General features: G+C 53.5%; 10 protein-coding genes and 1 non-coding gene across 11 annotated transcripts; 5 read left to right on the top strand and 6 right to left on the bottom strand.

Annotated features, from left to right (window-relative positions):
• Positions 1–1,521: 1,521 nt before the first annotated feature.
• On the bottom strand, positions 1,522–1,909 carry BDP81DRAFT_411414 (uncharacterized protein; the record flags this gene model as incomplete). The annotated part of the gene is made up of 1 exon (XM_060589161.1): positions 1,522–1,909. One exon carries the CDS (start codon positions 1,907–1,909, stop codon positions 1,589–1,591), a length of 321 nt encoding a protein of 106 aa, XP_060438391.1. The 3' UTR covers positions 1,522–1,588.
• A 1,122-nt stretch (positions 1,910–3,031) lies between these two features.
• BDP81DRAFT_152840 (uncharacterized protein) lies at positions 3,032–3,503 on the top strand. The gene has a single exon (XM_060581921.1). It carries the CDS (start codon positions 3,168–3,170, stop codon positions 3,459–3,461), a length of 294 nt encoding a protein of 97 aa, XP_060438390.1. The 5' UTR covers positions 3,032–3,167; the 3' UTR covers positions 3,462–3,503.
• Positions 3,504–3,556: 53 nt separating this feature from the next.
• BDP81DRAFT_400357 (uncharacterized protein) lies at positions 3,557–4,000 on the top strand (the record flags this gene model as incomplete). Its single annotated transcript, XM_060588681.1, has 1 exon — positions 3,557–4,000. One exon carries the CDS (start codon positions 3,557–3,559, stop codon positions 3,998–4,000), a length of 444 nt encoding a protein of 147 aa, XP_060438389.1.
• Positions 4,001–4,174: 174 nt separating this feature from the next.
• On the top strand, positions 4,175–4,252 carry BDP81DRAFT_t363. Its single transcript has one exon. It is a non-coding gene; the product is annotated as a tRNA-Gln (tRNA).
• A 739-nt stretch (positions 4,253–4,991) lies between these two features.
• BDP81DRAFT_152831 (armadillo-type protein) lies at positions 4,992–8,515 on the bottom strand. Its single transcript, XM_060581920.1, has 5 exons — positions 8,481–8,515; positions 8,106–8,305; positions 5,838–8,049; positions 5,399–5,778; positions 4,992–5,343 (listed from the first exon to the last, which is right to left on the bottom strand). Exons 2-5 carry the CDS (start codon positions 8,160–8,162, stop codon positions 5,317–5,319), a joined length of 2,676 nt encoding a protein of 891 aa, XP_060438388.1. The 5' UTR covers positions 8,163–8,305; positions 8,481–8,515; the 3' UTR covers positions 4,992–5,316.
• A 1,380-nt stretch (positions 8,516–9,895) lies between these two features.
• On the bottom strand, positions 9,896–10,682 carry BDP81DRAFT_441611 (uncharacterized protein). The gene has a single exon (XM_060591609.1). The coding sequence runs from the start codon at positions 10,474–10,476 to the stop codon at positions 9,922–9,924; it is 555 nt and encodes a 184-aa protein (XP_060438387.1). The 5' UTR covers positions 10,477–10,682; the 3' UTR covers positions 9,896–9,921.
• Positions 10,683–10,823: 141 nt separating this feature from the next.
• BDP81DRAFT_400355 (WD domain-containing protein) lies at positions 10,824–12,338 on the top strand (the record flags this gene model as incomplete). Its single annotated transcript, XM_060588680.1, has 3 exons — positions 10,824–10,861; positions 10,927–11,092; positions 11,160–12,338. The coding sequence occupies 3 exons, from the start codon at positions 10,824–10,826 to the stop codon at positions 12,336–12,338; spliced, it is 1,383 nt and encodes a 460-aa protein (XP_060438386.1).
• Positions 12,339–12,726: 388 nt separating this feature from the next.
• On the bottom strand, positions 12,727–13,810 carry BDP81DRAFT_152813 (LITAF-like zinc ribbon domain-containing protein). Its single transcript, XM_060581919.1, has 2 exons — positions 13,257–13,810; positions 12,727–13,190 (listed from the first exon to the last, which is right to left on the bottom strand). The coding sequence occupies exons 1-2, from the start codon at positions 13,725–13,727 to the stop codon at positions 13,116–13,118; spliced, it is 546 nt and encodes a 181-aa protein (XP_060438385.1). The 5' UTR covers positions 13,728–13,810; the 3' UTR covers positions 12,727–13,115.
• BDP81DRAFT_152812 (uncharacterized protein) lies at positions 13,811–14,785 on the bottom strand. Its single transcript, XM_060581918.1, has one exon. The coding sequence runs from the start codon at positions 14,569–14,571 to the stop codon at positions 13,894–13,896; it is 678 nt and encodes a 225-aa protein (XP_060438384.1). The 5' UTR covers positions 14,572–14,785; the 3' UTR covers positions 13,811–13,893.
• A 4,983-nt stretch (positions 14,786–19,768) lies between these two features.
• On the bottom strand, positions 19,769–24,724 carry BDP81DRAFT_400353 (sulfite reductase flavoprotein alpha-component; the record flags this gene model as incomplete). The annotated part of the gene is made up of 3 exons (XM_060588679.1): positions 19,769–23,757; positions 23,814–24,571; positions 24,711–24,724. 3 exons carry the CDS (start codon positions 24,722–24,724, stop codon positions 19,769–19,771), a joined length of 4,761 nt encoding a protein of 1,586 aa, XP_060438383.1.
• Positions 24,725–25,909: 1,185 nt separating this feature from the next.
• BDP81DRAFT_441599 (uncharacterized protein) lies at positions 25,910–26,264 on the top strand. Its single transcript, XM_060591608.1, has one exon. The coding sequence runs from the start codon at positions 25,920–25,922 to the stop codon at positions 26,253–26,255; it is 336 nt and encodes a 111-aa protein (XP_060438382.1). The 5' UTR covers positions 25,910–25,919; the 3' UTR covers positions 26,256–26,264.
• Positions 26,265–26,298: the final 34 nt, after the last annotated feature.

Genomic DNA, 26,298 nt, shown 5'->3' with positions numbered 1-26,298 from the left:
CGATCGCTACCTTTGATATAGGTAGTTGAAGCGAAGTGGGGGTTTCGAGCAAGCTCCTCAGACCCTTACGATTCGCAGCTACAATGGCCTGCGCGGAACTTGATTAGCTCTATATGTCATGGAATCAACGGCCCTGACATGAAGCCTACCTGTGCGAGCACCTTTCCAACGCTCATCGGGTGTTCCACATCTAAGTATAACACTTTCATTATTGAATCAAGGAAGGATTTTGCGATGCCGCCGATGCGTTCCAACCCAAAGAAGGGATCCGTGGCCCTAGTACCCTGATACGTCCCGACCAGAAAACAAGGGGCGTCTGGTCGCGCGCTGGATACCTCGTTCACCAAGTCTTGGATTTCGGCCTGGACTACATTTTCCCCGCTTACGAGAATCAAGAACGCGTCCACATATTTGTACGACTATTGCCTGAGAGAGCGGTCATCTTCTAGTCCCGTCGTGTCGCGTATTTCAAGACCCAGTAGTTCACCATTCACACTGTCATGTCAACACAGAATTCATGAACAGTTTCGACAGACTATAGTTTTGGCGTTGCCAAAGACACGTACCGTACTGCGTTCCGAGAATAATGAGTACGCTTTGGGATGTGTACATATACATCTTTTTCGGATGAAAACCATGGTCTTGGGTTGACGAAAGTATTGATCATCTCATTCTTGAGCGCTTTGGAGTCTCCGACTATCATGATACTAGATTACTCAATATAAGACCGATTTGGAGAGAGGAGATCAAGTACTCACGTGAAAGTTGTTAATCCTTCATGTTGAATTCTGGGCTCTCTGAACGCCATGTCATCAGACTCATCAAGTTTGAAAGCTAATGTTCCAGCCAATCTTTTGCCCCTAATAATAGCTCGAGACAGAGTGTCGCTGCGCTCCAATGGTCTGGGTCGAGTCTGGTCTTCCATGGATTGATGGTCCATCAAAAGACTTGAAAATATTGACCCTGGCGCAATTTTGTTAATCTCCTTGAGAGTAAGTGGCAATCTAAACGCCGACATAATGGAAGTGTCGCCGATACTGAGACCTGAGAGCATACTCCAAGCACTTGTCGGGGCGTTGGATGTTTTGAATGAGGATCTGTCTGTTTCGCGATCTTGGGTCCGTTTATAAACCCTCGAATGACCCAGGTCGAGCTCGAGATTCCTTTTTGATAGCGTCATGGTCATTGATCCCTCCGAAGACTGTGGCCTCCGAAAGACGGCTGAAGAGGATCTGTAGACAGCAGTTTGTGTAGACACAAGTCTACTCAGTCTTGAGGACGGATTGTCCATGAACTTGACGGACCTCGTGTCCCACGACGTTTCGCTATCGAGCAGCTTCAGTTGTTCGGCCAATGTCCGATTTTGCTCAAGAATTTCGTCCACTTTGGCCAACATAGTAGCTTGAGAGCGAACCGCTTCTTCTTGGGTCTCGCTATGGCATGATGAATCAGTTTCAGAATACCTGGTACCTTTGATTGTCTACTACTCACCTCTTGAGAATTGTGACCATTACAGCCAATGTTGACTTCTGAGACTCCAACCGAGGAAGAAGAGCTAGGATCTTCTTTTCGTGCCACAGCGCCCATTTCATCCGGGACCGCAACCATCCTGCTGGCAGACGATAGATTCAAGTTTTGAAAGGGTCAGGACCGAGTGCGTGATGACGATCGAAAGGTGGTCGAGCTGGATCATGTTTTTGCGGGAACTGGGGAAGGTGTCGAGGGAGTGAAGCAACTTGTGGACAGAAGACAGAGTCATCTTCGTCTCTTCAATGATTTGAAACATTTGCATCGCCGACTCGGGGGCATCGATGGCGCTGGAGATGAAATTGGAGGTGGTGTTGTACACTTTGACCGCCGTGGCCGACAATCCAGCAACCGAGCCAACGATGCTGAGAGGGTCGGCCATTTTGGTTTCTCTAATTGACAGAGGATATCTGAAAGAGACGGGAGCGACTCTAGAGGAAGAATTTTGGAAGAAGTGATGCTGTCATGGGATACCCGCATTAGAGATACTAGTCGCTAAAGTTTACATGAAGAAAAGCACCCCGGCGAAACTACTTCTGGGGGTCGAGACTGCCGACTCGCATGTGCAGTTTCCAAGTCTCTCAGCATCGTATCATCCTTGTTGGTTGTGCCTGGCGCCAGGGGAGATGGAGGCTTAGACGCGCTTACCCCTGGCAAGATAACAAGCCAGACCTGCAGGTCAGCCTTTTGGTCAATTTGGCGGACAGCCATTACTGACTCATTATGCTGAGGCAAGTAGACCGCCTAGTCGGGCGCCTTGAAGACTGCATACTGGCGAACCACATCTGTGGAAAAAGCCTCGTGGTGATTTGCAAAAAGCGATTTTACTTCCAACAGCAACCGCTCCGCCACACCTCAGCCTTCGAGGGTCGCGAACACATACGGACGTGATAGAATTCACACTTTTGATAACTCTTGCTTCTGTTGAACTGACATTTTTCTCGGCTGTGCCTCTGTTTAAACTGCAATGAACTCGGGAGAACCACCTCATGGGCTACTGCTACAAGTGTAAACACATCACCAGGAACCTCTGAGCAACCAGCTCGCATTGTCCGGGAGTTGAGTTTAGTGGAAGGGGATCTTTTATGTACTTTTTGAATGCAATTTCTTTCAAGATTCGGTGAAGACTGTGTTGATTGACTTGAGAAGTCCAATCAGCCGACCCAATAGCCGAAGTTGCGCCAGAGTTGCGTCGTGACGACAAAAGAAAGGTGAAATTCTTAGCCAGAGATGAAGATCAATTATCACAAGAAGAAAGCTTGGTCAAGTACAACTAACTCGGTAGAGTAGAATAACAAGTCAACGTCGGCTCTCAACCCAACGCCCGCGTCAGGCGGAGCCGTAAACCCGGCGTCCCCTCTCGGCATCCCGAGCCAAGCTTTCTCATCCGGACTTTCCAACGTCAAAGCTCCCCCTCCTCACACAATGACACAGTCAAGCAGTCCACCGAAAGCTCAAGTAAGGGAACCCCCCCGACTTCCAAAACCTTCCAACACGCTCAATGCTCCGAAACTAACCCATGAGTGTGAAAGTTGGTCTGATGTTCCCTCCACACGACGACCTCACCCAAATCCATAGGCAACCGGTAAGAACCTTTCGCAAACCCCTCTCTTCAGCCCACGGCCCCCCGTTCTTCCACTATGCCTGCCAGAGACTTATCGATAAACTTTCCCCGAGCCTGCATCCAGAAGAAGGTGTCAGACTGGCAGCGATGGCAGTCGATGACACTTGACACCGTTAAGGCCCGCACGTACACACGCGTCACGCCCGCACCGCACAGGTGCAACGATTGTTTGGTCTGTTTCTTGCGATCCCCTCTTTTCCCGATCCCAACTTTGATGCGCTGGTGGAATCATGGAGAAAAGCTTCTTTTCGCCTTCGGTGGGTGGTATAAGTCCCCGGGCTCTGGGAACTCCCCCACCACTCTCACTTGACACTGAGAAACCGTGTCAGTCACTCGACTCTGAATATTGAAGCCATCGTGTCACAACAATCACTCGAAAAGAACACCACAAGACTAAACAAAACCATGCACCCCACAACATCTCTCTTCGCCCTCCTCCTACTCCAAACAACCCTCGCCCTCCCAACCGCAAAAGACAACAAAGTCTTCGCCCCAACCCCTGACCTGCCCCCCGTCCCCGTCCAAGACCTCGGCATCCACACGGGCAAAATCGGCGTAGACAACGTCGACCTCTCGGCCCTACGCGTCGATCCCGTCCGCGTCATCAACAGAATCCAGTCGTCGTCACATTCTACCTCGTCTCTCCTCACTAAACGCCGAGACGTGCTACTTGAAGAAGAAGATGGGCGGATTACTATCGCCAAAAACAAACGCTCGCATATCCAGGTTGATCCGGTGGAGGTGAATGTTCATATCATGAGGCCTGAGGTGCATACGATGAGTAGTGGGAAGAGTGGCAAGGTGGAGGGGGTGCAGAGGGAGACGAGAAAGGGGGATGAGGATGTGTAGGATGTGGAACCGAAACCAAAGTACATTCCGAAATTCATGATGGATTACAGTACTGGCGGATGGTTTCGGCATATTCGATTCTGAGGTTGCTGCTCGGCTTGAGGAGCTGGGTTGGGATAATCGAGCTGGGTTGAAGTGAGTCTCGACTTGAGGGTGTCGGCCACTGCGCAATATGCCGGCGTGGTGTAGTGGCATACACCTGGCAAGGCCTCTGGAGCCCAGAGGTCGCTGGTTCGATTCCAGCCGCCGGCAACTGCTTTAACTACCTGTGGGAAGGGTAGGGCAGGTCCCAATGCGGGGCCTAGGACCCTTTCCGGGCCCTCGCCAGGGTTTTCTCATATCCACACCCTCCGACCAAGAAAAAGTGGATATGCGGCGAGTACACGTCGTCAACCAAGTACTGGGGCAGGAATGGTCTTGTACAAATCAGAACATGTACGAGGGGCCTATTTCGGCAGGCCGCCCTCTCCAGACATATCCGGCCTTAAGCCGCAAAATTCAAGAATGGAACTGGGGCACCAGCGGGAACCAGGGACAGATAGAACGCATAGTAGCCATAAGGCACGATTTGGAGGACGATTTGAACTGTATCTAGCAATAGTTATAGGGCAACGGCTCTCCACGCCATATACCTACCCTTCGGGAGGTCGGCCGCAAGGGCGGCTGCGCCCTTGCCGCCACGGCGTTAAATATAACACACAACACACACACACAAACACACTGCGCAATATTCTTTGCTTCTTCGTTTGACTAGGGGCTGGACAGCGGTTATTCGTATGATTTTGAAATTGGAGGTCTAGCGGCTTGCATTTATTTGAATTCAGTTTGGCCTATCGGAGAATTGGGTGGGAAAGAAATGGATGAAAGCGGGCGGCTGGTTTCTATTCAACTCCCGCTGTTACAATCCTTACCTTGGTTAGCTAGGTACAATTGATAGTGTCATTGTCAAATCAAAAACAACGACAACGTGTTCGCAAAGCCACTATATCAGGCCCTCATTTCTTCGTGGTGATTGGTATCGCAGACTCTTATTCATAATCATCGTTAATTAAGTACACTCGCGCCCCTTGAGGTTATACAAGCGAGCCGATACAAGAGGTGAAAATGCATAACTCATACAGACGGATATTGCCTGTTCCAACTGCAGGCCGGAGATGAGGTATGGGGTATGCTTCCGACGCCAGTGATATGCAACTAAGAACACGCGGGATCCCTCCTTTGAACCGTGACCATTACGAACCCCAAACCAAACCCCTCTTCATGTTCACGTCAGTATCCAGCGGGCCATCTGGCACCGGGTGGTTCGGTAGTTGAGCTCAAGGACGGGCAAAACCTTGTTTCGCCTAAGAATTGTTAGTGATGAAGGATAGATGACAACATATCAAGGGGACTACTAACCTTCATTTGTTCAATCCTGGCTTTCAGTTGACTGGTCACTTCAGCTGCACGCTTCCAGCTTTCCACACCGTTGCTGTTCGAGTTCATGCCGCCGCCTCCACCGCCGCCGCCAGACGAGTACGAGGGTGCTGGTATGTCATCAACAGGGGTGGCCGCAGAGCTCCTGTAGCCTCTAGCAGGGCTGCCGCGTCCGGAAGATGCACTGCCCGTATACCTAAGTTCGGGACTCAGTGCCTTTGAGCGAGGGTAGTGATGGTCTCCATTCTCCTTCTCCTCGGACATGTTGCTGGCGTAACTAACACGGTTGTGTCGAGCAGATGATGAACCGTATGAGGCGTCGCGGTAGATACCAGCGTCATCATGTGTAGGCGAAGCAAGACCTGCGAGCGAATTAGTACACGGTCGCGAACCAAGGTAGTAGAAGAAGCTGCTATCTTACCGGGACTGCCCATGCCCGTCCTTGAGTTCAGGGCCTCGGCGTGGTTGAGCGCTCTCTTAAGGCGGTCAAGCTCCCGTCTGAGGCGATCATTCGTTGACTCCGTGGCCTCTGCATCGCTTCTTGCGCGAACCAACTGCGTCTCCTTGGCCTTGATGCTGAGGACATCGCGGGTGTGATCTTCGATGAGACCTGCGTTCTGGTTCTTCAACTCTTGAATCTCGGACATGTACTTGCTCCTTTCATGCCGCATTTCCTCGACTTGGCGTGTAAGGCGCTCATTTGCTGATCGGAGTTCTTCGAGCTCGGCCCGCTCCATTACCGTGAGTCCACTGGATGGGGGCGGCGACGCAGGGGGCATCTGAACAGGGGCGGCAACAGGCTTTGCTAGCGATCGTCCCGCAAGACCACCTCTGCCGAGGCCGATGCGAGGCTGGGGTGGGGGAGGAGCAGGTTCGTCATCGTCAGGCATAATCGGCGCGGCAGCAGGGCGTCGGGGAGAACCGGCAGCTGGTGCACCGAGAGGGCGCTTTGATTTGAGGCCTGCCAAACCAGACGGCTTCGGCATGCCCATCTTGGTGCCTGCGGGTTTGGGACGAGATGAAGCTTGTGGGGAGAGGGGTTCCGGATCGGCGGGCGGCGGTGCGCTTGCTGCTGGCATGGCCGGTCTCTTCATACCCAGGGGCTTCTTTCCTCCAACGACCCTCTTCGGAGGCGGTGCCTTCGCAGCTGGTGGGGGAGGCTTCGGCTTCTCCTTGGCCTTGACTTCAGCCGTCTCGAAAAACTCCTTGATCTTGGTCTTGCGGATATCGTCTAGGCCTTCCATGTGCGGACCCATGCCGCGCTCGCCAATGATTTTCATGACTGTGCCCAGAATCTCGGCACCGCCTGAACGAAGACCTTCGCTGGACTCGGTCAGCAGCTTTTTGCCTGCCTCGACAATGGAGGCAATCTCTGACTTGCTCGGCACGTCGCGTGTCGTTCTCAGGCAACGAATCAAGAACTTCATGGTGCCTTCCTTGATCTGTGGGTTCTTGTGGACAAGGTAGGTGTTGATATCTTCGAGACAATCAGTGAGACTTGTCGCCAGGAAGACTTGGTCAAGCGCGGCGCCGAGAGCATCCGCCACGGTGGCCTTCTTCTCTTTCAAGCGCTCCATGATGGGTTGCATGACAGTAGTGCGGTGTTTCGCGTAGCCTTGTTTTAATCCCTTGGCCAGGACCTCGATACACTGCGCGGCCTGAGTCACGACAGCAACGTTGGCGTCCTTCATGCATTTTGCCAGCCCGCGGTTGATCTCGTTGAAGTCGCCGTCCTTTATTCTTGGCACGTTGATTGCCGCGTAGAGACCCTCCACTGCTTCTTTTCTTTCCTTCCACTTGGACGAGGCCAAGGCTTCGTTAAAGTTGGCGGGAATCTTGCCAAAGACGTCCTGGGGCTCCGCCAGGTCGAAAGCGTCCATCTCGGCGGGTTCCTCGGCGTAGTCTCCACCGTCATCGTACTCGTCGTCGGCTCCGGGTGGAGGTGCTCGCGCCATGGCGGCTTGTTGCGAGCGCAAGAATCGTTCCTGCTTCGGGGCTGGCTCGGCTTTGATCTTTTCAAACTGCGCCTCAAGATCGGTCTGCTGGGTGGATTTCAAGTCGCCCCAGAACATGGGCTTCATTGCTTCGCGTAGCCATCGGTAGAACTCGACTGCAAGGTTCGTCGCGGCAGCACGGACATTCTTGTCGGCATGTCCAAATGCCTTGGGAAGGACCTTCAACACGGGCTTGGGGTCGACAGTCTTGCATCCGAAGTTGTGGTAGATTGCGGTCAGGGCGGTAATAGCTGCGGCGACAACCTTGGGTTGCTTGTTGGAAAGAGCCGGGATGATCTCCTCGATGACTGGGGCGGCAACGTCGAGCTCGACGAGCAGGAGAAGGGCTTCGAGAGATGACTCCTTGGCGGCGGCACGTGTTGACGGCAGACCTTTTTCGCAAATCGGTCCTATCGTAGTTCCACGCGTCCTTGTGCAGTGTTCCTTTCCGCCAAATTTGAGAAAGGCGCAGTAGGCCGCCAGACCATCTTGCTGGGCGGCAACGTTGGAGTCGGCGACGGCACCTTTCCAAAGGCCCGAGTCGGAGAGGAAGGGTCTGAAGGCATTGTCGTACTCGTCGGCAGTAGCAGAGAAGGCCTTTGCGGCGTCTTCGTAGGCCTGCTTTCTTACTTTCCAAACCTGCGGCGCGTCAGCGCATCATACACGGCGCAGCGGATGGATGCGTAACTTCATACCTTGTGGGTGAACCTATCCTGGAGGGGAAGGGAGCTAAAGTCTTCTTCTTCAGCCATCGGAATGGAGGCTTGCTGGCGGGGTGTAGAAGGAACCGGTTTGGATGGTGGAGGGGTTGTTGTAAGAGGAGGAGGAGGAGGAGGAGGAGCTGGATCGGGAGAGTAGTTCTCCTTGTCGTGGATGTCTGGCTTTCTGAAGCTAGCTACACGTTTAATTAGCCTCGAGAGGGAACGAGTGTGTTTGAGATGACGGTCCATATTGAGGAAGGAGGACGAGCTGCTGCAGGACGCAACGGTATGCAGGCTGCCGGCAGCTGCAGGCGCAGTGACTGGCGATGTCTGGGGTGATATGGGCGCAAGAAGACTGGCAAGACTTACAGAATGATGGTCGAGCTGGAGCGGATCAGGTGAGGTTGTCGCAGTAGCCAAAGACTTGTTGGTCGTCAAGCCAATGTGGGATCGGTACCTGGCAGTGGGAGAGCTAGGTGCGAGCAGTCGAGGTATCCTTTGAGGTATTCAAGATTGCAAAGAAGGTTCCTAGGAGGGTAGGAGTAGTGAGAGAGAGAGAGAGAGAGAGAGAGATATCTGAGGTATGTGCGGTGGTGGTTCTCGTGGAAACAAGGGACCGGGCGGGACTGAAGGAAGTCAAATCAGGACTTTGAGTCTGGAGAGAGAAAGGAGACTAGAGGTAGTTCCCGTAGCGTGGATGTTGCAGGTGAAGGTACAAAGCCAACGTCGTCAGTCTGAGGGTTGGAGGTGTGGAATGTGTACGAAGTACGGCTGGGGTTTCTCTGGTTTGTCCTGGGCGGAGGAGCACAGGGAATTTTGGTTGTCGGGACAAGGGCGGAGGGGACGGGCCCAGCAGGCGGTTCAGTCTTGAGCTGTGCTTGGATGGGGGTTCACCTCAAGGCTCAGGGTCGGTGGGCGATCGCATTGGGTGCCTTTTCTCCCTGTTCCTGGCCTGACGTGTTTGTGTGGGTGGAGGGGGGAACACAGCAGCTAGGCGCGCATCGGGCAGTTGGGCATGAATATGATTGGGTCGCTGGTATCCCGGGTCAACACGGGTCACATGATGATGTGGGATCTTCTACCAATCGATAAAATCAGATAACATAGAGAGCGGGACATTCGCTGTTCACCTTGTCCCTCTGAGCCTTAGTCATGAAGCCCAGGGGCCAGCCATTTAAACAAATTGCTTTCTTTTTTCTTCTCGTCTTCCTGGCTCCAAGATGCGCTTGCTCACTTTACGCATTAATGGCCGTTGTAAGCCACTCTAACATATCCACTCATTTAAGGATGGCAGATTATGGCATGAACCAGGCCTTTCCATCCTGAGGCTTAGTGATCTCCGGGCAGATAGTCAGACCTTTGACGGATAATGCTGCAACTGTCTCTTCTTCCGAAATGCCAAAATCGGCTGGTTAACTTGTGCAACTGCAAGAGTGGCTGCACCACATGTATGATGTTGATGCTGAAGAATCTCGAGCCAATCAATGCCCTGTCTATTGCCATAGAAACGGTCCAAGACTGTGATGTCATTGGGGGAAAGAGGGACAAGACACCCTTCTTCATCCCTCCATTGTCTGCCAGCTGGCAGAAGTGGCTCTCAGCCCGGTCTGCACCAGCCACACCACCTCTGTCCAAGCAGCCTTACTTAAGCGACACATGACTGGGAACTTCATCCTTGATGCATTGCACCAGCCACATTTCATCCCACCCCACCAAACAGGGTTGACCTCTTTTCTCCTGTCTTTTCCCTCTGCCAGTGCCACCAAGCATTGAGCACTCATCGCCGTCGAAGAAGTTTCCCCAGGGTCCGTTACGAATACAGGCGGGAATATCTGGGACTCCCATATCGGAGGATCCCCCGCCAGTGCCGTGGCTTAGGTACAGCACCCTCTTCGCACCTTACGCACCGCCGCATCTCCCACCAATTCTTCAGGGTGTTCCCTACGCAGCCAACGCAGCCCGGAGCACATGAAACATTTTGCCTTTCCGGCTCCTGCCCACCTTCAAGCGTCACCTTTTGCCCGAGCCTTGCACTTGCACCCCTCGTCTCGCATTCTTGGACATCTTGTCTCTCCTCCAGAAAAAAAGTGCATGCTTCTGGACAAATCCAACTACTCCTCCAGAGCCTCGATTCAATCCTGCAATCTACGGTTATAACACACATAGATATGCTGCCCAACGCCTGGGAGCCCAACCCCTGACTGAAAATACACACGAAGGAAAGAAAGAGAGGAGCCACCCTAGCACAACCAAAGAATATCGAGAGCTTTGACACCAACAACACCGACACCGCCTTTACAACTCCGCGAGTATCTGCCACTTGGCCCTGGTCCCCGCCAATTCGACCCTGACTTGACCTCTGCATCTTCCCGCCGCTGCAATAAAATATCCGATTAACAAGGCTACCAGTTCCTGGCCTCTCCGACCGCCTCCAACTTTCATCAGCCTCGTCTTTCCCTCCAGCCAGCTTCTGCCACCTACGACTGCACGTGGCGCGCCCATCGCGGTTGCTGCGATACCACCACCACCACCACCACCAACAGACGGAGCCCCGAGCACCGCCTTGCAGACGCACCTCGATAACAAACCACCCAACGACACCTCTTTCGTTTCCATCTGCTCTTGTGCGCCCTTTCGTGCCACCAGGGCTTCTCAACTTTATAACTGCCTGCAAACAATCCGTTACTTACGTAGCTTCCACCGTCTGCCAGGATGAGCCAAATCCTCACCCCTCGGCAAGCAGAGGAGCTGTAGGTTTCCTCCTCTCCGCCCAAAGGGTGACCACGGATGCGCCATACTGACCCGATCGTGACAGGCACAAGGCCATTATCGCGTACCTCTCATCGAGCAACCTCCCCAATGCCGCAAATGCCCTCAGGGAAGAATTGCAGATTGGCGACTCTTTCGATGCTGCCACCTCGAAGAAATACGAGGGATTGCTGGAGAAGAAATGGACAAGTGTAGTACGGTTGCAGAAAAAGGTTCGTCTCGTCCCCTGGCCTCGGATGTTTGGCTTCCAGCGCCTCTGACCGATACTATTCTCGCTAGATCATGGAACTCGAGACTCGAAGTGCATCTCTTCAATCAGAACTCGATAATGCGACACCAACCTCACTATCCCGACGAAATCAAGACCCTACCAGCTGGCTGCCACGCCTCCCCGCCCGACACACCCTGCAATCCCACCGCAATCCGGTTACCTGTGTAGCATTTCACCCTGTGTTTTCGTCGCTCGCCTCAGGTTCAGAAGACTACACAATCAAGATCTGGGACTGGGAGCTGGGCGAACTCGAGAGGACGATCAAGGGGCATACAAGGGCAGTTTTGGACGTCGACTTTGGAGGCCCCCGAGGCGCTACCCTGCTCGCGTCATGCTCGAGCGATCTGACGATCAAGCTATGGGACCCCTCAGACGAGTACAAGAACATCCGGACGTTGCCCGGCCACGACCACAGCGTCAGTGCGGTCCGATTCATTCCTTCGGGGGCCGCAGGTGCCACAGGAAATCTTCTCGTGTCGGCGAGTCGCGATAAGACATTGCGGATCTGGGATGTGTCGACGGGTTACTGCGTCAAGACACTGCGAGGGCATGCGGACTGGGTACGAGACGTCTGCCCATCGCCGGATGGACGCTACCTCTTGTCAGCAGGAGACGATCAGACCGGCCGTCTCTGGGATATCAGCGGCTCAAACCCCGAAATCAAGTCAACATTGATCGGCCACGAGCACAATGTGGAATGCTGCACGCTCGCACCGCCAACGGCTTACAGTCATTTGGCATCATTGGCTGGCCTAAAGAAGGCCCCCCCCGCAACGAACACGGCTGAGTTTATGGCAACTGGCAGCCGTGACAAGGTAATCAGGTTATGGGACGCGCGTGGAAACTGCATCAAGACTCTTACGGGACACGATAACTGGGTACGCGCGCTGGTCTTCCATCCCGGCGGGAAGTACTTGCTCAGTGTATCCGACGACAGGACTCTGCGGTGCTGGGATCTGGCGCAAGAGGGCAAGTGTGTCAAAGTTCTGAACGAACTTCATAGCCATTTTGTTTCCTGTCTGCGCTGGGCTCCAGGCATTGCACGAGAGGCGGCTACCAATGGCGACGGTGCCAATGGCGCCAACGGAACACCGAGCAAAACGGCAGCGAAGCCCCAGGACGTCTCAATACGCTGCGTCATCGCAACAGGAAGTGTCGACCTGAACGTGCGCATATTCGCCAACTAAGCAGCGTCCTCACAATGAGGACATTCGACGACAGATGACATATGGCAGACGACACTACAAGACAACGTCGCGACGATTGCCGGGGCCGACTCGCGTCGCGGGGCGAAACGCATAGGATGCCGAGTCGCCTAGTGGACCGCGACGGAAGCAAATACAGGATCATGGCGTAACGATTCACACGAGAAGCATGGGCAAACCGGAGGCAGGCAGGCAGGCGTCAAAAGGGGTCAAAAGTACGGCGTACGATCTGACGATTACGTGATGCCTTCGCTGATGATATAGATTTTAGGGGAGCTTGTACATGATCGAATAGATACCCGCAACATGTCCTCGCTGGGCTTTCAAATTGGTTACTCACTGCGTTGCGTGAGGACTTTCCGACTGTTGTTTGATGTGATGCTACACCATCCACTGTATAGACACACTGCGTAGAAACAAAACTCTGTCAACGGTACCCCTGCCAATGTCATTCTCCTCGGGCACGATACCCAGGGAATAAGCATATTTGCATGGCGGATTTTGTGAGGATAGCACACGGAAAGCTGCAAACAAGGAATAATTCAGCCACTCCAGGCGCGCATTCGGTTCTAAAGAAAGAAAAGTAGAATGGGTATCCTATACGCCTCGCATAATCAAACTGTCTCGACCCAAGAGTACTGCTCCAGCTCGTCAACCACAGCCTCAGTAAACTTCTCGTAAGCTGGCGCGGCTGACTGCCCATAGCTGCCCTGAATCCACCTAATCCAATACCCTGCTCATACGGCCTTGCCCAGGGACCTAGGCATTATAAGCCTGGTGCCAATGGACTTCGGTCCTACCGCTGCGATGGTATGTAGCCAAAGGAATGCCACACTGTACTGTGTTAGTCGACAAATCCCACAATCAGTTGCACAATGTCAACCAGAAGAGAAAACATACCTTGGAACACTTATGCCTCGCATCCTTCAACGAAGAAAAGAGATAAGGTATACACCCCAAACAGCTCACAAAGCACACAATCGCAGCCAGCGAGTGCGTGAAGCCGCCCGAAGTATGCTCCACCGCCGTGACGCCGCGGGCGTGACACTCGGGACACTCGACCGGCGCCGGGTGGGGGCCCAGGGAGGGCAGCGGGGTGCCGTAGGGCTGGAAGTTTTGGGGTCCGCCTTGGAGAGGGTAGCTTTGCGGAGGGGCGTAACCTCCGTAGTTTTGGGGTGGCGGGCTATTGGGAGAAGGGCCGCCGTATTTTGGCATCGAGGTGCCGGTGGGTTGCTGGTTGATGTTTTGGTGTTGGCGTTGTTGGTATTCTGGGGGCGGGCCGGAGGCCATGTAGTTGTCTGATGGATTCGGGTCCGGTGTCGGGACGTTGGTCGGGGCCGAGGGGGCGGGGTGTTGGGTTGGTTTGTCCATTCCTGCTTGGTTCCCGATTTGTATCGTAGTGAGGAAGAGAGGTGGAGGTATACGGTAAGGCTGTTTGAAGAGAGAGACGTGGAAGGGACGTCCAGTAGAAGAAACGAGAAGCAAGTGAATAAGAGACGGGTGACGACGACGAAGGAGCAGCCAGACTGGTGGTGACTTATATCCAAACTCTGTGATGGGTGGCACTGCCTACCTCACCTCCTCCATCCGCACTGCGCCCAATGACACGAATAGAAAAGTAAAAGGGTAGGAGAGGTGCCGTAATAACCTTGTTTTCGGGCCACCAAAGGCGAGAGAGCTGTTGCCTGTGTGTAAGGTAGGTACACTCGTACCGGCGTACCCGGGGGCACCGCCATTGCTTGCTTCCTTCGCTTGTACCCCCGGTTCTTCGCGGGAAGATCAGATGGGAAGAGTAGAGGGGAAGGAGGCAAAAAGGCGCGAGTGCTGGTCCAAGTTGCCCGCTGCCGCGCATGTGCATGTGCTTGTTGTGCATGCGAGCGAAGCTGGGCCAGACGCAGGCACCGCGTAGCCCTGTTTGGATGTTCAGATGGACGCGGAGGTACACTGTAAAGTGACACCCGACACTTACACGAATCCACTCAACGGAACACGCCGTGCTGGGGCAAGATTCACATATCCCGTTGCAATTGTTACGAATGGCGAGACCGAAGAACTCCAGCCTTCTTTCTGACAGACTGGCAGGACGATGGCACGAGATGGAAACAGAGGGAGTGATTGAAAGTGGCTCTGTACAAGAGCAGAGAACACAGAGAGGACCGGGCAGTCGGGGGGTATGGACGCCGTCGGCCGGGGGTGGCCCTTGTCTGGCAATCATGCTGAGACGGGCACGAGTCCACGATGGGGAGAGAAGAGGGCGATGCTGCGGCCCTGCCAGCGTGGTGGTATGCGTAGAAATGCGAGACGAGACAGGTGCGTGCCAAGCTGGTGGGTGATATCATGGTTCTTTTGGCCTGTCTGTGGGACTGGCCTTGAGCCCAAGAGTGCTGGCAGACGGAACTGGGAGAAAGGACACTGGCGGACGAAGGAGCTTTCGCGGTGGCGATGTCATACTCGCCCGGGTCCCTTCGTTCCTTGGTGAGTTGATTGGAGATGATTGGAGCCAAGTTGTGTGTGATCATTGATGTGCAGCTCGTCGGCCTGGGCGCGGGACCGGGGGCTTTGGAGTGAGGTGGTATTCAAGTACTCAAGTACCTTTATTACCTAATTTAGCACGTGGTGGTGTGGAGTGCAGGACTCAGCCACAGTCTGGTGCGTCAGCCACGATTGCACTCGCCACACTTTGGACGATCTTTGGGCCCGTCGAGACCTTCTCTTGCATCTTCATTCTGCTATCAGACATCACTTGTGGCTTGAATATTATTACCAAGTTTCGATCAAGGGTGATTAACGCACCTTCATTATTCCACTAATCAAACTGTTTAGTGAGAAAGGTGTTGCGATAAGATAGTGGCACATAAGGTAGTTAGTCAAAATAGCCAAACCGTATAGTTAGTCAAAATAGACGGGCTCTTTGTAATAAGAGCAAGCATACCGCGCAAGCTGCTCGATCAAATTTCGGAAGGCCTTTCATAAGAACGAAAGTACGTCTATGAATTTAGTCCAATACTCAATAGCGTCAAGTTGTTTGCTCAAAATAAATCTCAAATTCATAGAACATTGTATTAGAGAGAAAGCCGTACTAGCTCATGATAATACCGAATGTCCATCATTACGTCTAATGACTGACAATCATGGAGGATTTGGGCGATGCGCTTCCTCCGTTGCAGAGTCTCCTCAGGACTCTGAAGTGTTGTGACCAGTACCTTTAGGTGCCCCTCTGCAAGAGCCATGCATGCCCCTTTCCTCAGGTTGTCCATCCCCGAATCGCGGTATATACTAGTAGGCTTGGAGTCTCTAATGATTTCCATGGCTTGGTCCCAGTCGTTTGTGCTCGCTGCCGAATCCCAGTCGTTCCACCGACATTCCCTTGCAGACGATTCCCGTTCCTTGGGAGCGAATGAGATCTCATTGAAGTCGAGTGTGGACTTCAAAAGATGATACACGCAGTCACCACTTTTTCGAGAATGTCGAAATTCTGAAGCTGCGCGTACAGGGCTCCTACCAGAAGAGTCTGCTATGAAAGGATTTCCTCCGTGTTTCATCATGAGTTCTCTGGCCCTCAAAACAGTCTCTGACACTTTGCCCTTGGTTGGGAATAATAGAAGCAAAGGCGTCTTTCCTTCCTCGTCTGGTATGTTTGGATCTGCCCCTCTTTGCAAAACAGCCTTGAAGAAGGCAATGATGTCGAAGGTCCCAAACACGGTGTCACTGAAACAGACTTTTGCCAGTATATGCAGTAGCGATCCTCTTAGCATCCCATCGGAGCCCGAAAATGGCATGAGGTCAGTATGTTTGCACAGTGCCTTGCCTAATCCATGATTAGGACTAGGTCTGCGCTCCCATCGACCCCATGGCCGTATCAATGCTTCAAAATATACCGACACTAAGGTCTCTCCGGAGGGAAACTTGGTTTGTGGATCGGCTCCTTTCTCGATTAAGAACTTGATGACGTTGCATTCTGCTTGTCCCCATGTCCAAACCGGGCTAGTCTGGAGATCATATGAAAGAAGGACCTGCAGAGGAGTTCTCGCATCAGGATAAGGTTGAGTTGGACTAGCTCCGTTGTAAAGACAGTGAAGCTGACCTTCTGAGATGTCTTCCCGACCGTTGGCTGGATTTCGAGCGAGTAGGCCATGGAAGGGGGTCATCCCTGCTAAGTTGCTCAAGTTGAGGTCGCATTTCGCGTCTATCATGGCGTAGAGTGCAGACGAGGACCGTTGCGTACTGTAGCCTCTCTTGTTTTGCACAAAGTCTAGTACAGCAAGTTGGACAGGGGTGTCCCCATTTTCGTCTTGGAGGTTGGTGTCTGCGCCAGCAGTCAGAAAATGACGAGTGAAATGCACTTTAGAGACAGCAAGATGAAGCGGAGAGCGTCCGAGCTGGCCCTTTGCGTTGACATCTGCGCCATACTTTATCAGGAGGCTGACAATATTCTCTGATGTTCCGTCCACCGCGTAGTGCAGAGGCTGGTTGCTGACGTTGTCTTCATCCTTGACACAGAATCCATCGAATAGCAATCGCTGTACCTGTTGCTCATCCTGTCCTAACACAGCAAGGTGAAGGTCCGTTCTTCGATTACTAGTGCTCTGATGAAAAACAGCATTGGCGGGCCATGCCGCGTCTGGTCCAGCGGTGTGTTCAAAAGATTGAGACACATGGTTCCCCAAGTTCAAGGAATGAGCGTCATTCATATATGACGGGCTTGCGCCGTCTGGTCCCGGCAAGAGCCCCGGAACCATCCCAGCAGGTGGACGCCTAAGTGACAGTTAAGTGTTAAGGCTCGGCGGACGACGTGTAGCAAGCAAAGACCTACCTTGGGTTAGATGAATCGGCAGCGAGAGGCAAAGCAGAAGCAGCTCTCACCCCTTTGACAGCCGAAGCTGACCCCAGACGCTTTCTTTAAGGATGCAAGTTTCGATTCGGTTTTGGAAAGCCTTCGGTGCTGTACTTCATATAGCCCCATTTCCGCATTTGCGTGCGGTACGACCTTTCACTATACCGGGAGGTCAGAGTTAATGAAACAAAAGTACGGTAAGTGCCTGCGACTCACGAAGCTTTGAAGTCATGCCGGCCTTGGATGATGCGCATCACCTCGATGAGCTTTCGATTTTCTACCTGATAAAGTTGCTGGATTTCATCGCGAAGAGGATCCCAATCTTTCGTCATTATGTGCAAATACGTGGTTGATTGACGCCCTCGATTAGTCAAAAGATGTTCCTCAATCGGGAATGAATGCTGCCGCAGTGGGCCGCGTGAGGGCTTGTGATGGATATAGACAGTGAGATGAATGATAGGGTACGGCCTAGGCCGAGGAATGAAGGTGCTCCCAAAAGCGCCACTAAGAGAATGGGGACCACGAAAATGAAGAGATCAGGCCCGAAATCCAGGTAGATCGTGTCGTGTCAAGTATTTGGGATCTGACGTGCATTGGTGAGCACATGTAGGTGGAATATTAGGCAGTGGAGAGAGGAGAGAGAAGACCCAGGGAGACTGCTGTGCGAACATGCCAAGCGCCGGCCGTAAGGCAACCAACTGAGAATGCCAGGTTGGATGCCGTCCATTAAGCCTCCTTTTCAGCGTGCTATAATATGCAATATGCAAATCTTTCAGACTGCAAAAGAACTGCGCTTGTCACTTCTGTCTTGCATTTGGTATCCGGATTCAGTCACCAATACTGTATACATGACTGCATTTTGCAGGTCTGCTCAAACGCCACATGCAAACTGCATTTTTCTCCCTGTATCATCACGTTCAATACGGCTACCAGGTCCAATGTCATTTGTGTAGCAAATCTGTCTTTTACACACTTTTTTCTTCGCAAAGCTGCAAAATGAACCCTTGCAGTCAATGCTGGGCTGCCTCGAGTGTCCCCATGTGGTCAGTATTCATCCACTGCTGAAGGAGACTTTTGCAGGTCATTCCATCGAGAATATGATCACACAGGCACAGCCAGGCTTTGTAGCGTTTAGATACCGCACGCTCATTGTTACTTTCCAGTAGCAGCTCACACATTGACTCTTACCTTCCACGCTTCGACACAAGTATTAAATGCCTTGATCCTCCCAGCAAAGATGGAGGCTGCTCCCACCCCTCAGCACTCTCTCAACTCAAGTCTTGGATGATCATCTCTTTTTGTTCCTTCACTTTGCGATTCAGAGTGCAGGTTTCATCTGCGCCGTTTAGGATCCAAGCATACCGTCTTTGCCATTTGCGGATCCAGTCAAGCCAACTGCCAAAGGGTGGGTGCGTTTAGCAAATGCCATATCATCTTGACCGACATAGGTTGAGCCTCATTCAGTCGACATCTCCTGGTTACTCGGAAGATTTTGTTTTCCAAGTTAAGCTAACGTACGTTCTCTTCTCCCTTAGGACTTCCATGGATACTTCCCGAGACAAGTCTTCCGGCTGCTCCGACCAGCATCTCACCAGGTCCTTAACATATCGATCGAAGTCTGACAAGCAGCCTCAACTGACTGAGGATGCCCTTCGCCAACACAACGAGAAAGAGAAGAAAGATGCAAACAATCTCAAGAGGGCCCAGGAAGGGCAGTCCGTAATTCTTCGAGAGCTGTATCGACTTGGAGTAGACTTAGGTGACAATTTCGTACATAAGGTCACCCCCGCCGGCGAAGGCATGGCTCCAATACAGAGACTCGTCGAAGAGCTAGGGGGTGATGCCAGCAGTGGCCAAGCCGCTTTGGTCTCACGTGAGCGCTCCGTTGGCAGTCGTGGTGCTACAAAGGTTTCCTCTTATAAGTCTGGGTAGCTTGACAGTCATATAATGTAGCGGTAGCCAGCTATCTACATAACACAAAAGCTTTGTGCTTGTCATTATATCTTAGACTTCTCATCTAGTGAAGGTACTTCAAGTAATCGTTATCAAAGTGATGAGTCCTGTTCAATAGGCTTATTAAAAAATCCGTCATAGTACGGGACAAACTTGCATGTATAGAGCATAAGGTAAGTTCACAATCGCCACGAATATTAGACCTACTCCTTACCGATAATCATAAGCTTAGTTAGATAATAGACGATTCCGGGACAGACATAATATCTTACTGCCTTATAGAGTAGTGAGTAATAGTAATAATAAATATCTTTATTACTTCATATGTCCGCACGAAACTAGAAGTTCTTTTCTCGCATGTTTCCAACACTGAGATGAACAACTTCAGTCACCCAGACGGTACAATATCCTTAGGTGATTGACAACAGCCAAACAGCAAGATATGTTCTGTGTGTTCGGATTACCCAATTGGCAAGTTGAACACTTTCAGTCATCAACCCTTTGGGTCATCATCTAAGTTACAATTAAGCAATTCGATAATATGCTACATATCATGCCTGCGCTACTAACTAGAAACCCCTACAAACATGAACTCACTCATCACGCCCCAGACCATCCCCCGAGACTAAAACGTCGGCGCAACCCTCGTCTGCTCCTGATTCGCCACCAACTCCCTCAACTTAAACGACCTCAGCGTGCTCGTCGACCGATTCCGCGGGTTATGCGCCGAAGCAGCCGTCTGCGCAGACATCCGCGCCACCCGGCCCTTCTCGTCCAGCGACAAGGCCGGCGACGCAGGCAACGACCCCGCAACACTCCTCGACTTCAGGTTAAGCCGGCTGACCATGGATTGGATCGCCGTGCTGGAATCAAGCGGCGGCGTTGCAATTGGCGTAGGCGGGAAGTGGTGAGGCATGCCGCCGCCGCCGCCGCCGCCTCCGCCGTGCCCATGATGCCCCATCATCATCATCATCATCGGCATCGCACCCTGCTGCCCGTGATGACCGTACTGGTGATGCGAAAGCGACGAGCCGGACCGCGAGCCGTCTGAGCTGGCTGTGCCGCGCTGGTTGAGGGTGATGCGGTTCATGGACTCTTCTGCCACCGACGGCGTGCGAGAGCGCGTGAAGCCTCGGATATGAAGCGCGTTTGTGGACGGGAGGCGGCCTCGGGTGGGCGAGCGACTTGAGCCGCGGCTCGAAGGAGGTGTTGTGACCCCGTTGGCGTGGAACTGCGGCTGGTTGGCGGCGACCATTTGCTCAAAGGTCATGTTGAGGGGCATCGGGGGCATTTTGCTCAGGCGGCGGATGGCGCGCATGTTCTTGTCGATGAAGGTGGACATGCGGTTCAGGGCGTTGCTGTTCTGGTGGGATTCGAATGCCGTGGCGCCATTGAGGGGTGCTTCGGTACGCACGCGGTGGCGTTCGTTGAGGTGCATTATCTGCTGTTGCTGCTGCTGCTGCACCGACGGGCTGGGGATATGAGGCGCGTTGCGGATCGTCTGCTGGATCTGCGAGAGGACATTGTCAAACACCACGGTCTCGCCCACGGCCGCGGAGGACTTGTAGGACGGCACGCCGCCGATGACGGTGCTCTGGGTGAGGATGAAGAAGGACCCGTCGCGGACGCGGCGCTTGACGAGGTCCCAGCGGGTGCGGGCTGGGTTCCGCTCGAGTTCGGGGTGGTAGATGGAGCACTGTGCCAGCTTGGAGTAGAAGACTTCGAGGCGCTTGGCCATGCGCTCGAGGGTCTGCATAAGGAACTGGCAGAGGACGATGACGCGCTGGGACTGGGACGAGGACTCGAGGTTCATGACCGTGTCGAAGGCGTCCATGCCGTGGCAGGCTTCCTCGCGTATGTCCTCGAGGAGCTCAATGTCGAGCTGGACCGACTTGTTGGCGTAGTCCATGATGCCGCGCTCCATGAGGCGGGCGGGTTCGCTGTCGCAGATGAATTGGCCGATGCGCGAGACCTCCTTGGAGGTCGTGACGGCGTCGTTGGACGTCTTTGCTCTGGCGATGATGCCGAGGATGTCGGGGAGTTTGGCATCGGATCCGACGGATGCGGCGTTGGCCATCATGAAGGAGAATTTGAGGACGAGTTCCTGGAATTTGGGTCCAAAGAGGGCAGAGAAGCCTCCTTGGAGGAGGCGGGATTGGTATTGGTAGAAGATGCGCACACCCAGCATGTTGATGAGGCTGCCCTGGAACCAGAGCTTCGACGAGCCGAGGATGTCGTCCATTTCAAATTGCTGTGAGACGAGTGTCTCGACTGTTGTTCGTAGGTACGCCGACCACATGTCGTACAGACCACTGATCTCCTCGCAGTCGTGATACTCGGGCTTGGGGGTCAGATGGCCAATGAAGTACTTTGTGAGCAGGCTGGCCACCTCCGGATTGTTCGTGTGCGCCAAATTGTCAAAGGATTTTGTGCAGTCCACGCCTGCATTCGACATCATAATTAGAGTGCCTCCCGGATGCATAGGGGAAAAGTCCGTCACGTCATAAACGCTGCCGTGGACGGCAATCCACATCCTTCCCCCAGGCCTGTGTCCCGTATGAACGGACAGCTGTGAGAGTGGGATGGTTGGTCGATTACAGGGAAGCGGTTTCGGAGTCATGAAGACGTCCAACATAATCCGCCGCTCGGCAAAGGCAGTGGTGATGATGAGATCCGTAGACTCCATGGTCGCCGTCCGATGGTTGTAAATGGCCTTGCGCAGCCCGTTCATGACGGAGTCAAAGACATCAACGGAGCCGCAGATGTACAGGTACCCTCCCAAGCCACCTTGCTTCTTGGACATGACCAAGTCACACACGCTAGCCCCTTGCTCGGCGATGAGCGAATCGATGTATCGTGGCTCAGTTCGGCGCCCAATGAGGTCCCTCATGATGGGGTCATACGCAAGACCGCGGCTATCACGAGAAAACGCGAGATGAACCTCCATCAGCCCCGCGTTGACATATTGACGGAGCTCATCCTCGTAGCAAAACTTCTCCCTGTTCTGAACACCCAGGAAAAGCATGTTCTTTCCGACCGAGCGGCCAGCACGAGCCTGCCAGAAGCTCCTAAAAGGGGCAATGCCACTGCCGCCGGCAAAGAATGCGCAAGGCGCGGCGCCATCGAGAGGTAGTTGGAAGGCGATGGGTCTGGAGATACCGACAAGCAATTCGTCTTCGTCGGCAATGAAGTCGTCTGGTGAGCCTACGGGCGGGTTGAGGTAGCCACTGCTCACCCCTGATCGTGAGATGTCAGACTTTCCGGCAAACGTGGCGCAGAGCTTGTACTCGGCCCGTGAGATTGTGAGGTCGACGGTGCTTGGGAGTAGCTCCTCGGGGTAGTTGGAGATGGAGTATGTGCGCGGGATCTCGACCGAGATGAGGTCGCTGAGCCACGCCACGTCGCTAGAGAGGTCGAATGCTTGGTCCCAGATGTGCGTCGGCGTATCCATGACAGCGGCTTGGAGAAGGTCACCTAGTGATCCGCGGACAGGCCACTCCTCTGTCGCCAGCACCTGGAGCACCGTGTTCGACGAGGCTCTCAGCATGGCATGGATCTTGAGGACGAGATCCTGGGTCAGCGGTGCCAAATGACCTCGGCGGAGGATATCCTTGACCATGAGTTTCCTTGTCTTTGTGGAGGTGCCCGCAACGCCGTGATTAGAGACTGTCTCCAAGTGTTCCGCGAATCGAGACCACTTGCGGTCAAGAAGAACGGAGCTTTCAAGCATCGTGTCCAAACCGAGCGCAGCAGCTACCTTGGCGCATTCCTCCCAGCTATTGAGTGGCATGATCGCGAGTCTGTCGCCCGGCTGGAAAGTGATGCCAGTGTTATGTAGATCAAGCGTGACCATGGAGATTGACCGATCATGGTCTGAGTCGACAAAAGATCGAGAGAGGATACGTGACTTGTACCGACACTCCTCAAAGGTTCCGCGCATCTCATGGGGTTCGACGGGAATGTTTCCGCGATAGGGCTCCAAGCGTTCCTTCATGGCGTCCGAGAATTGGCGGTGCACTTCCTCCCATGGCCTTCCTGAATCATCAAAGGCGCCAGAGGCACCATTCGTTTCCGTTCGGCCAGTCTTGGAGGCCACTTCCAGGATACCAAACACCTTGTACCTATGCGTGCCCATGAAACCTCGCTCACCCGTGTACGCCTCGATGATTCCGTCAAAGACGCCCATGAGCCGTGGGTCGCCAGACTCCCTGACGTACTCTGGAATCCGATAGTGGTACTCGACAGAGGCAATGAAAGCTCGCAAGTTGGACGGCAGCCACGCGCGTAGGTGCAAACCCTCGTTGCCGAGGAAGGAATCGTACTTCTTACGGCCAAGGAAGGCGTCCATGAGAAGATACGGCGGGAATTGAAGACCGGAAGCGGCTGGGCATCTCTTGGACAGCGGCGCGGAAAACTTGCCCCATCGTACCCACTCGGCCGCCGAGACGTAGTTGTCGCCCGAGTTGGGGTTGGTTGAGATGGAGTGGAAGGCGTTGGGCATTCTTTCGAGAATTTCTTTGAGTCTGATCATCTCCCTCAACAGGCCCTCGTTGTTTCGGTTCATGACGTGCTCCTGGCAAGCAGCGATGGCATCAGGGCCGTGTTGGAAGGATGCTGCGAGCATATCAGGTCAGTGTCTAGAGTCTCATCGTGGTGGCAGTAGAACTTACCCGAAGTGTCAGCACAGCCCTTCAAGAAAGCAATCTCGGTGCGCTCTCCAAACATGGGCCACCGAAGATCGGTATTGTCGAAGCGGCCAACATATGGGTAGACAGAAGTCGGGTCGCGCACTTTGATATTGTAGGACGCTTGGTCGAAGAAGGTAAGGTGGGGAATAGCCCGTCCCATACGTCGTGAAACCTGCCAGTAAGGCAGTCCGATAGTCCTCGGGATCCCTACGAGTTCCGGTCCGAGGTCGTTGCTCATTTCGACGCGAGGCTTGGTTGAGATCGAGTTGATGCTGACACCGTCGTACCCATCGTTCTTGTCTTCGTATCGATAGATGGAGCACAACATGCCCAGAGCCACGATAGCAGCCCAGAGTGCTTGATCTGGGACATATTCCTCGGTTCCTTCGACAAGGGGAAGAGCAGCGACCGACTCTCTGACGCGTCCTCGCGAGACACAACCGGGCATCCTCTCGCAAAGATCGGACCAGACGCGTCCAGGGCAGTTGGCGAGAGCGCCGGCAGCTTCGTTCGAGTCGGGTGCGTTGAACCCATACTCGGCGCTGAGGTATCCGTCCTTCCATCCACTTTGGGATCCTACCCCCTCGGCTCGAAGGATGACTTGTCGAGCTGGCGCACCCAATGCAACGGCTAATAGGTCTCTGTCATCCGCAACGAGTGTGTCAACGTTCTTGACTTGGGCAATGTGATCCGCCGATGGAATATCCGAGTACACGATTTCGTTGATGGCCTTTCGCTCCCTTTAATTTGTAAGTAGCCTGTCGGTGAAAGATTTGAGAAGGTCCTTACCTGGCACGCAGCCACTCATCAACGTCTACCCCCCGTGGGATCTGATGGTGTCAGTTTTGAATAAGACCCATGGTCGAGAACCCGACTTACATCAAAAGCAGCATGAAGATCGCCTTGCTGAGTATATCCTGAAAACGAACAACCTCGTGGTCCAACCCGTCGATTCGCTGTTTGCCTATGTGCACCTGCGGGACATCTTCCACCACCCATGGACCCAGACACGGGACAAGATCGCTCAGACATGATTATTAGAATAAAACACCAGGGATCTGCCTCTGGACTACAGAACCAGATTAGAATAGCAAAGCCACCTGGGCGAAAAAAGAAGGTAAAGTGCCGTCAAGGCAATATGAAGAGAAAAAAAAAGACAGACGAAAGGTAAGCAAGCAAGCAAACAAACTCCCACGAGACGTCAGCCCTAGAAGACTCGAGATCATCCGTCAACACCAAACGGGTTGACAGACGGGAGGTCATCGATATGTACCCCCAGACAGCTTGTCAGATGTCCCAAAGACAGGTTGACTTGGCCGGGGTACGTCGAGCTAGTGCCAACTTGGCGGGACTGGCCCCAAACAAGATCCATGTTGCGTGCAATGGCACCGGTAGGAGTAGACCACTGACCAATACAGCCTCACGCTAGTGAAATAACCGTATTTTGAGACGGGGATGGGGTGAGGAATTCTCGGCCGGGAATGAAGACCACTCCTGGCCGGTCTCAAGAGGCGGGAAACCACATGGTCACCGAGACAAGGGGGTGATGGCAAGTGCCGTGGAATCTGGGGATGGAAGAACTGAATAGCTAGCAACGCCACAAAACAGAGGTGTGAAGCTGAAGCCTGAGAAGCAAGTTCAGGTGGTGAGAACACACAGAGAAAGAGACGCCAATGAAGCTATTCGGGGGCTAGTCTGAACCCCGGCCAGCCCCTGTTTTGGGAGGCGATGAGACGATGCCAAGTGCCGCATAACGTTGTAGGGGCCTGTGCTGGTGGAGCCTCAACGATGGTCTGAACTACAGATGACAGGTCCGTGGCGTTTGTGGAAGACGTGCTGAAGGTGATCATAATGGTGCTCGAGTATCATCGGTGCATGTTGGGCTCAGGTGGCGGGTAGCATCGTCGAGCAACGTCTTGCTTCGCCATGCTGTTGGCACGTCTGGCTGGCGCCTTGCCTTTCTGCCAAGAGCTAGATGCACCTAATGGTCTCAATCAGGTCTCGCCCGTCCGCCGCTGAGCTCAGCGGGAAATGTTGCTGAACGGAATTCTGTCCCAAAGTCACACTAAGATTATAGACTCAATGTGAATGGTGGCCAAACTGGTGATGGCCGCGTGCATGCTTGCCGCCGTGTCCTGCCTTGGCTCTATGCGTTGTTGGGGGCCAGAGCTATACTCTGTGCTCTTCCTAGTTTGGGGGCTTGATCGTCTGGTACGGAAACTTCTGCGGGACATCATCACGTCGGATCATGGGAGTATGATCGTCAGATATTCACTCGTGACTGTCACTCGGCCTTGGATGGCGGATTGGTGCAGCACAAGCCCCGAAGGATCGCTAGGTCGAGGACTCGAGGTATGCCATGATCCATCGAGGACTTTGGCTTTCGTTTCCTTTTTGCAACTGTCCTCCGCGTTTCCGAAGTAGCCCGTCGAGCCTGTCTAGCCGGGCGTTGACGGTAGAGTTTGTC

This window comes from Colletotrichum phormii (assembly GCF_030913505.1).
Source record: "Colletotrichum phormii strain CBS 102054 chromosome Unknown BDP81scaffold_36, whole genome shotgun sequence".
In the NCBI taxonomy this organism is placed as follows: domain Eukaryota; kingdom Fungi; phylum Ascomycota; class Sordariomycetes; order Glomerellales; family Glomerellaceae; genus Colletotrichum; species Colletotrichum phormii.
The sequence above is the reverse complement of the archived record's forward strand: the minus strand, read 5'-3'. Positions and strand labels throughout refer to the sequence as shown.

What these genes read in the sequence shown, in the direction of transcription:
- BDP81DRAFT_152812 (XM_060581918.1), bottom strand. Translation starts at nt 14,571, where the DNA reads ATGATTGCCAGACAAGGGCCACCCCCGGCCGACGGCGTCCATACCCCC.
- BDP81DRAFT_152831 (XM_060581920.1), bottom strand. Translation starts at nt 8,162, where the DNA reads ATGGCTGAAGAAGAAGACTTTAGCTCCCTTCCCCTCCAGGATAGGTTC. An exon ending in GACGGGCATGGGCAGTCCCG is followed by an intron (nt 5,779 to 5,837) that starts GTAAGATAGCAG and finishes ATTCGCTCGCAG; the next exon opens with GTCTTGCTTCGCCTACACAT. An exon ending in CCAGGATTGAACAAATGAAG is followed by an intron (nt 5,344 to 5,398) that starts GTTAGTAGTCCC and finishes AACAATTCTTAG; the next exon opens with GCGAAACAAGGTTTTGCCCG.
- BDP81DRAFT_441599 (XM_060591608.1), top strand. Translation starts at nt 25,920, where the DNA reads ATGGTGGCCAAACTGGTGATGGCCGCGTGCATGCTTGCCGCCGTGTCC.
- BDP81DRAFT_441611 (XM_060591609.1), bottom strand. Translation starts at nt 10,476, where the DNA reads ATGCAGAGGTCAAGTCAGGGTCGAATTGGCGGGGACCAGGGCCAAGTG.
- BDP81DRAFT_152840 (XM_060581921.1), top strand. Translation starts at nt 3,168, where the DNA reads ATGCCTGCCAGAGACTTATCGATAAACTTTCCCCGAGCCTGCATCCAG.
- BDP81DRAFT_152813 (XM_060581919.1), bottom strand. Translation starts at nt 13,727, where the DNA reads ATGGACAAACCAACCCAACACCCCGCCCCCTCGGCCCCGACCAACGTC. An exon ending in CGAGGCATAAGTGTTCCAAG is followed by an intron (nt 13,191 to 13,256) that starts GTATGTTTTCTC and finishes AACACAGTACAG; the next exon opens with TGTGGCATTCCTTTGGCTAC.